The sequence below is a fragment of the Corella eumyota genome, chromosome 5, assembly GCF_963082875.1.
Source record: "Corella eumyota chromosome 5, kaCorEumy4.1, whole genome shotgun sequence".
NCBI classification, from domain to species: domain Eukaryota; kingdom Metazoa; phylum Chordata; class Ascidiacea; order Phlebobranchia; family Corellidae; genus Corella; species Corella eumyota.
Window position 1 is genome coordinate 13,096,432 of NC_137494.1, and position 7,574 is coordinate 13,104,005.

The window sequence follows — 7,574 nt, forward strand, 5'->3', positions numbered from 1 at the left end:
AAAATAGGCACCATTTTGATATTTGATAGGGAATTTTTATGTTTATTGGCTAATTGTAAACCAATTTTAATTCTTTTACAAAGTTTATTATAATTATAAATACTTATCTTATTTTGTAAATAAACAAGTTTATGTATATCTTAAACTACTGGGAATTCAAAAATAGTTTTTTGCTGCATTTTTATTGAACTACTAACAAAACAAAGAATATAGTCTGAACTTTGTGTAAATTTTTCCAATTTTTCTGGTTCTTTTAAAAGAATGTTTAAGCAGCAAAAAGTTTTGCAAAAAATAATCAAAGAAAAAATAGATTTTAAAGTTTAGAATGGTTTTAATTTAAAGATATAATCCTTGGGGTGCCCCTTCGTTTTTACGATAAAGAACATTTTCCTTTGATTTCCTAAAATCTTCTCCAGTTACTTTCATTCTACGTTCCCTTAATGCCAACAATCCAGCTTCAGTGCAGATAGCCTGCAGAATTAAATCACAAAAAAACTTGTTAAATTTACAAAGTGAAATTTAAACCTGACTGCTTCTATGTTATAGCATTTTAAGTAAGGTACTAATGAACTCCTGCTGAGTCAATACTTATTTAGCAGCTTAATTATAAGCAGTTATAATCTATAATATTCTAAACTTCCAAATGCATTTCGAGACTTGGTCGGGGTTACTATTGTTACTCTATGCTAAGGGCCGGTCAACATTTCCACATTAAGAAAATAAAAATATAAATTTAAAAACTGCTAAACAAAAATTTAACATAAAACCCCAAAAAAACAAATTAAAATTTTCTCTTTTTTACCTTGATATCAGCCCCAGATAGGTCATCTTTAGCCTGAACATGTTCATCTACATTAACATCATCAGATAAAGTCATTCTAGCTGTGTGGATGTTAAAAATACGACGCTTTGTTTTCTCGTCGGGCATCGGGAATTCAATCTTCCGATCGATTCGACCTTAAATGTTTGATTTTTGGTTTTATTCCAAATTCTGTGAGTTATTCCTAATACGGTGAGGTGTCAATAAATATACAAACTTAAAAAAAAAATTTACAAATTGCAAGCAGTGGGGTCAAACTCAAGACATTTGGTCAAAATTCAAAAAAAAATTCTAATTTTCGATTACCTGCACGAATAAGGGCGGGGTCCAGAGAATCAATCCGATTGGTCGCCATAATCACCTTAACATCACCTCTAGAATCGAAGCCATCTAATTGGTTGAGAAGTTCTAACATGGTTCGCTGAATTTCACGTTCACCTCCAGAATTGGATTCATATCTGAAAGAGTAAATGCCCAAAAAATTATTTTATTCACCTATATATAAATACTACCCGAAACTAGACAGCTAATAAAACAGCAGTTTAATTATTAGGCAATATACTTAATAATATTTAAATGGCAGCATGATTAAGTGTTTAGACACTTGACCCTCACTGCTCTTATGTTGTAGCCTCTTTTAGTGAAACGGTATAAACTCCTGCTAGATCACCACTTAATCAGCAGCTTAATTTTTTAGCAAATATAAACTGAAATATCCCAAACTACCACAGGCAATTTGAGACTAGGTCAAGGTATAAGATGTTACTCTATGTTTAGGTTGTGAGGTCAACCTTTCCACATCAAGGATAAAAACTAAGAAAAAAGAGTTTAAACTGCTACGGAAAAAGAGTTTAAATTGCTACGGCAATTTAAGCCTAGGTCAGGGCAGTGAAAGTGTCAAAGTTACTCTATAGGCAAAAAACACATACTAACACAATAACAAACACAAAAACACACAAATCCAATAATATTAAATCACCAAATACATTTGAAATGGCACCCACCTTTTAGTCCCTATAGCATCAATTTCATCGATAAAGACAATAGATGGGGCATGCTCCTCTGCAACCCTGAATAACTCCCTAACCAACTTTGGGCCATCACCCAGGTATTTCTGGATCAATTCTGACCCCACGACCCTTAGAAAAGTTGCCGAGGTCTGGTTAGCAACCGCCTTAGCCAAGAGGGTCTTGCCTGTACCCGGAGCCCCATATAATATAACCCCTTTTGGGGGGCGTATTCCCATTTCTTCGTAATACTCAGGGTGGGTGAGGGGTAACTCTACAGATTCCTTAGGGTCAATTTAAAAAATTTTTAAAATATTATTTTTTAATTTGTTAAGTAAAATGACATTTTTAAGACCCTTTAACCCCACCTTAATCTCAGTAATCTGGGTATCCAGACCCCCAATATCAGCATAGGACTCCTGGGGAGCTTTCTCCAACTTCATCACTGTCACAAGTGGGTCCACATCGTCACCCAAGAACCCAACAACTGCATGAACCTAAATATAATAGTCCATATTTATTTATCCTCGCTGTGAAAATACTTTACTGTTTTATCTTTGGTAATTGTTATTATTAAGGCCTGCCTTAATGTTTTTTTAGTTTTATATTTATTTATCCTTAATGTAGGAACGACCTAAACATAGAGTAACATTAGTTACCTCGACCTAGTTTTAAGTTACCTTAAGCAGTTTTAAAAATTAAGATTTATAATTTTCCTGTAATTAAGCTGCTGATTAAGTGTTGGCTCGGCAGAAGTTTATACCATTTAGAATGCTTTACCTAAAGAGCACTACAGTATTAAAGCAGTGGGATTCAAACCCAGGACCTTATGTAGTAAAGCCAAGTGACCATGACACCATGCTACCGGTTTGCCTGTTTGCCTGTCAAGTCCTTGGCATATATGCCCACTTTAAAATAATTCAACAAAGAAGTAGTCATTCCAAAGAGAATTGGGGGGGGGGGGCTATAAATGGATTAACTACCGAGAACAGGTTATTGCAGGCCTAAGATAGTAGTTTTTATTAAAAAACTGTTTTTTCTTATAGTTACCTTGTGATTCATTAGAACAGTACATCCTGGCTCCAACAGATCTTTATCTACAAAAGATAAAATACTGACATAGTGCTCTGATCCAACAGAAGTTGAAACAATTGCATGATTCTCGTCAATTACTTCCTCCAGTGTTCCCACTGACATTGGTGAACCGCGAAGATCATCGACCTTGGTTCTCTCTTCCTGGATTTTGGTAAAAAAAGAGGAAAATTGAAAAAAAGGAGAAAAAATGTAGTCTAGTGCTTCATTTATTAAATTTCAAATTGTCAAAAGTTTATTAACCTCTTGTTTCTCTTCCTGTGGTTTTAATCTCTCTTGATTCCTGATAAATTCCTCCTCCATGAGAAGATAATCCTTAATTCTTTCTTGTTTTAGTAATCGCAAGCGACATCGAGTGTGTGGAGTTACTTTAAAATTTTTTTAAATTTTTACTAAAAAGTTAAACTCTATAAAATTTTTAACTAAAATAATGTTTTTAATTTACCACTTGGGAGCTTATTTGCAGCATCCGGACCCTTTGACTTCTTCTTCCTCTTTCCGACTCTTGTTGGAAGAGGTCGTTCATACTTCTTCTTCTCTTTTCCCTTGTCTCCTTTCTTCCCGTCTCCAGGACCGTTGGGACCACCACCACTTTGGTTTTGACCCTAAATAAAAAAAATTATAAATATTAAAAAAATACTTTTTTTTTAATAAGTCAAATTCTTCCCCTTCATAAATTGTATAACCTTAAAATTTTCCAGCAGTCAGAATTGCACTTATGACCTTAACATTTAAAGACATAAAACTACAAAACACAACTGGGTTTGGTGACCATCCAATAACATACTAAAAATCTTTATGTAAACATTAATTCTTATGGCATGTTTTAAATCATTAAATTTTGTCATTTTTTTTCGTCGCATTGTTGTAATATTTATTGTGTATATTTCTATTCACTGTCATCAATGGCCAAAAGCGAAAATAAAAAAAAATAAAAAAACACAACGTAAAGCGCTTCAAGTTTTATGTTTAATTACGACGTTAAAAATACACAAAAAACAATATAATAACACATTAGTGACCACTCAACTATCAAATAAATATAAAAACTAATAGAATATAACATTATTTCTAACTTACCATCTAGTAAACGAGAGTCATCCAAATTTAAAACAAATTTTTAAGACTAAAACGAAATTTTTAAATTTCTTCGTGATTTAGCAAAATTGAAAAACCTAACGAGGAAAAGTTTCGCCGTTACGTGACAAAATAACATGGTTTTAAATTTTATTGACTAAAATTTAATAATTTTTAAATATTTTACAAATCCAGTTGAGTACCTTAGTTAAAATAACATATACTTAATTAAAAATTAAATATTTATTTAAATTAATTGTCTAAATTCGTTTTTTAAATTTTGATAATCAACAGAAACATATGACGTCACGAAAATCCCCAAATGTGATATGCCTCTTAGTTTTTTCTTTCTTTGTGCAACTTTTTTATTTGTAGTTCGTTTGTATCAAAACTAACAGCAAAAATTGTCACTTTAAGAAACATATTTTACTTTTAAATTGTTCTGGGTATTTTTAAGTTGGTTAATTTAGCAAAAAATTTTAAAAAATGTTCAGCAAATCGTCTATTAGTTTGGTTTTTACAAATTCAAGTAAACTACAGGAGTTTATTTGCAAGAAATGTGTTCGTTTTTTATCAAGACCTACAAAGTAAGTAAAAATTTGTTCAAGATAAATCATAAATTTTTTTAATTTTTCATGACTAAAAAAATTTTTTGTGTGAATTTTTTCGTAAATATTCTAACCACAATTTTTTTCAATTTTTGTAGGTCTACAACTTTGGAACAGATTGGTGCATTTGAAAGATGTAAAACTGACACAAAATACCAAACCGGTCAGATGTTCTTGCATCGAATATTTGCATATCGAGGAATAATTTTATACCCATGGACGGCTCGGGTTTATGAGAGAAATGGCAACGAAATTAAAACTCCATCACAAAAGTTTGTGAATTTTTAGCATTAATTTAATTATTATTTATATATTTATCCTCGGTTTGCGACTTTACAAAAAGACAGCATACTGAAAAAAGGTAACATTTGTTTCCCCGACCCAGTTTCGAGTTGTCTTTGGCAGTTTGGGATATAATAGAATATAATCACCCGAAAATTAAGCTGGTAAATAGTTTTTGGCTCAGCAAGAGTTTATACAGGTAACTTGAGGGCATCACAACAATGGAAGCTGTGGGGATCAAACCCAGGACCTCTCATGTAGTAAAGCCAAGTGTTTTAACCCACCACGCAAAAGGAGTTATCATAAATATTTCGTAATTAACAATACAAATTTTTCAGTAATGATGACATTACCACAGCCACAAACTCCAGTCCAAAAATTCAAACATATTATCAAGTTTTAATCGATTCAAGAGATAGTCCACATATTGTAAGTAAAATTTCACATATTTAAATAACCTAAATTTCAACCGATTTTTGGCACCTTTTCCAACCTTAATTATTTTCAACTTTAGGCAGCTCAAAGTGAAGCTGTCACATTCTTAACAGCTGCTGGCCCAAATAACACAAGACTTCTACATACAATCCCTGGCATAGATTATGTAAGCCATGAAGATATTTTACCATATCAATCATATGAGAATGTTGCTGTTCGCCATGTTTTGTACGATAAGTTTTTCGAGGCATCAGGCAATGACAATTTAGGTATGAAGAATTAAAATTTTTAAAGAAATTTATTTATTCTTGGTATGAGAAGGTCGACTTCACGACCTAAACATAGAATAATATTGGTTATCCTGACCTAGTCTTGAGTTGCCTTTGGCAGCTTGGGATATTATAGATTATAATTGCCCAAAAATAAGACTACTAATTAAGTATTGGCTCATCACGAGTTCGTATTGTTTATAGTGCCTTGCTTAAGGGTGCTACAGCATGAGAGCACTAGGGATCGAACCCAAAACCTTATGTAGTAAGGCAAAGTGTTTTGACCGTTGCTGTTTAAAATATTAATTAAAAAACTACACAATAATCTAAAGTTGATCTGTAAAAATTTAGTATTAAAGTATTGTGCTTTTAAAGCCTTGCAAGCTACTGATACTTTAAATGCATGGCAAAAGGAAAACCACACTTGCTTGGAGCTAACTAAAGTACATCGTGAAACAAGCAATGGTATAAGAGTAACAGCGATTCCATTTTTCCTGGGAATAAGGGTACAAAAAAAGATTTTTATTTTAACTTTTGATTTGTTTTTTTTTGTATATACTATAAAACCATGTGTAAAAATGTAATAACTATGTTATATGTAAAATCATAAAAATAGTTGTGACTTTTTTCTTATGCTAAACTATTGTTTTTCAATATTATCATAACAGGTCAAAAAAAAACCTGTTACTATTTATTTTAATTTGAATAATTTTTTTGTTTTTTACTCAGGAAATGGCAAATTCACAGCCTTCAGAATACTGGGTGAGTGTTTTAAAAAATAAAATAATAAATGGCAAATTAAATAAACATATTTATGTCCAATATTTAAATGTTTTTTTTTATAGTGGAGATACTGCATAAGAATTGAGAATATGTCTCCTATTAGTGCAAGGCTAAGAGAACGGCATTGGAGAATTATTAGTAACGGTTCAGTTAAAACTATAAGAGGTAGAGGGGTAGTTGGAAGAGTAAGTAAAATTTTTTAGACTATGATTCGTTTTAAAGATTAAATAGTTACTACAACATGGAAGCAGTGGAAATTAAACCTAGGACCTCAGGTTTTTTTTGCAAGACTTGGTCGGGGCAACACATATTACTATAAAGAAAACTGATAAAAATACCTTTTCAAATTTTTTTGTGTTTTACATACAGGAGCCGCTTTTAAATTCAGACCAGCCAGCTTTTCAATATAGCAGCCACATTTCTATATCATCCCCTACTGGCCATACTTGGTAATTCAAATTATTCATAATTAAAATACAATTAATATACTCATAAAACAAAAAACTTAATAATTTATTTTTTGGTTAAACAACATGTAAACAGTGGGGATTAAACCAGAGACCTCATATAGTAAAGCTCATTTAACCACAAATTGTACAGCCAGTATAATAACATTTTTAAAATCAAATCATTTTTTTTTGTGATTTTATATTATTTCTATGTGCACAGGGGGACGTTTAGATTTGAGAGGGAAGACAGTGAACAGTTTGATGTCCGTGTGCCAGCTTTTGCCCTCGAAAATAACATTCCAACGCCAACAACAACACAACCAGATCATACTATTTAGTTTCAAATTTTAATCATAAAAGTTTGGCGAATGAATTGCAAAAATTTGTGCAATTTTTATGTTTTTGCTGGTATTGGTGAATTATTTAAAATAATAATTTATTTGTTTAATTTTCGCTTTTTAAATTTGTGTCAAAAACAAAAATGGGAATTTTATATTGTGTATTGTTTTTTTTGCCATAATTTTTGGGAGGTTATTTGAAATATTTTTTGTTGTGTGATGCTAGTTTTGAAATAAAATCTGTAAAATTTATGATTACTTTAATAAAATAAATATCAAAAATAAAAGTAAAAATTTATTTGTATTTATGTTAGTATTGTCTGCTTTAGAAACTATCTCATAGGACAAATAATCTTATATTATTAAAATAACAATAAATTTTATATCCAATTAAGTTCAATAATAAAAGAATTA

At 31.1% G+C, this 7,574-nt stretch overlaps 2 protein-coding genes across 3 annotated transcripts; one reads left to right on the forward strand and one right to left on the reverse strand.

Annotated features, from left to right (window-relative positions):
* Window positions 1–154: 154 nt before the first annotated feature.
* Window positions 155–4,095, reverse strand: LOC145753677 (26S proteasome regulatory subunit 4). The gene is made up of 9 exons (XM_082570099.1): window positions 4,000–4,095; window positions 3,365–3,524; window positions 3,163–3,287; window positions 2,878–3,063; window positions 2,196–2,324; window positions 1,825–2,111; window positions 1,127–1,278; window positions 803–957; window positions 155–471 (listed from the first exon to the last, which is right to left on the reverse strand). The coding sequence occupies exons 1-9, from the start codon at window positions 4,000–4,002 to the stop codon at window positions 337–339; spliced, it is 1,332 nt and encodes a 443-aa protein (XP_082426225.1). The 5' UTR covers window positions 4,003–4,095; the 3' UTR covers window positions 155–336.
* Window positions 4,096–4,362: 267 nt separating this feature from the next.
* On the forward strand, window positions 4,363–7,424 carry LOC145751996 (polymerase delta-interacting protein 2-like). 2 transcript variants are annotated; one of them, XM_082568177.1, is made up of 9 exons: window positions 4,363–4,583; window positions 4,703–4,876; window positions 5,225–5,315; window positions 5,401–5,590; window positions 5,942–6,096; window positions 6,320–6,352; window positions 6,436–6,558; window positions 6,743–6,822; window positions 7,043–7,424. In XM_082568177.1, the coding sequence occupies exons 1-9, from the start codon at window positions 4,483–4,485 to the stop codon at window positions 7,158–7,160; spliced, it is 1,065 nt and encodes a 354-aa protein (XP_082424303.1). In that variant the 5' UTR covers window positions 4,363–4,482; the 3' UTR covers window positions 7,161–7,424. The 2 variants fall into 2 exon arrangements, with proteins under 2 accessions (XP_082424303.1, XP_082424304.1); XM_082568178.1 differs by having other exon boundaries at window positions 5,966–6,096.
* Window positions 7,425–7,574: the final 150 nt, after the last annotated feature.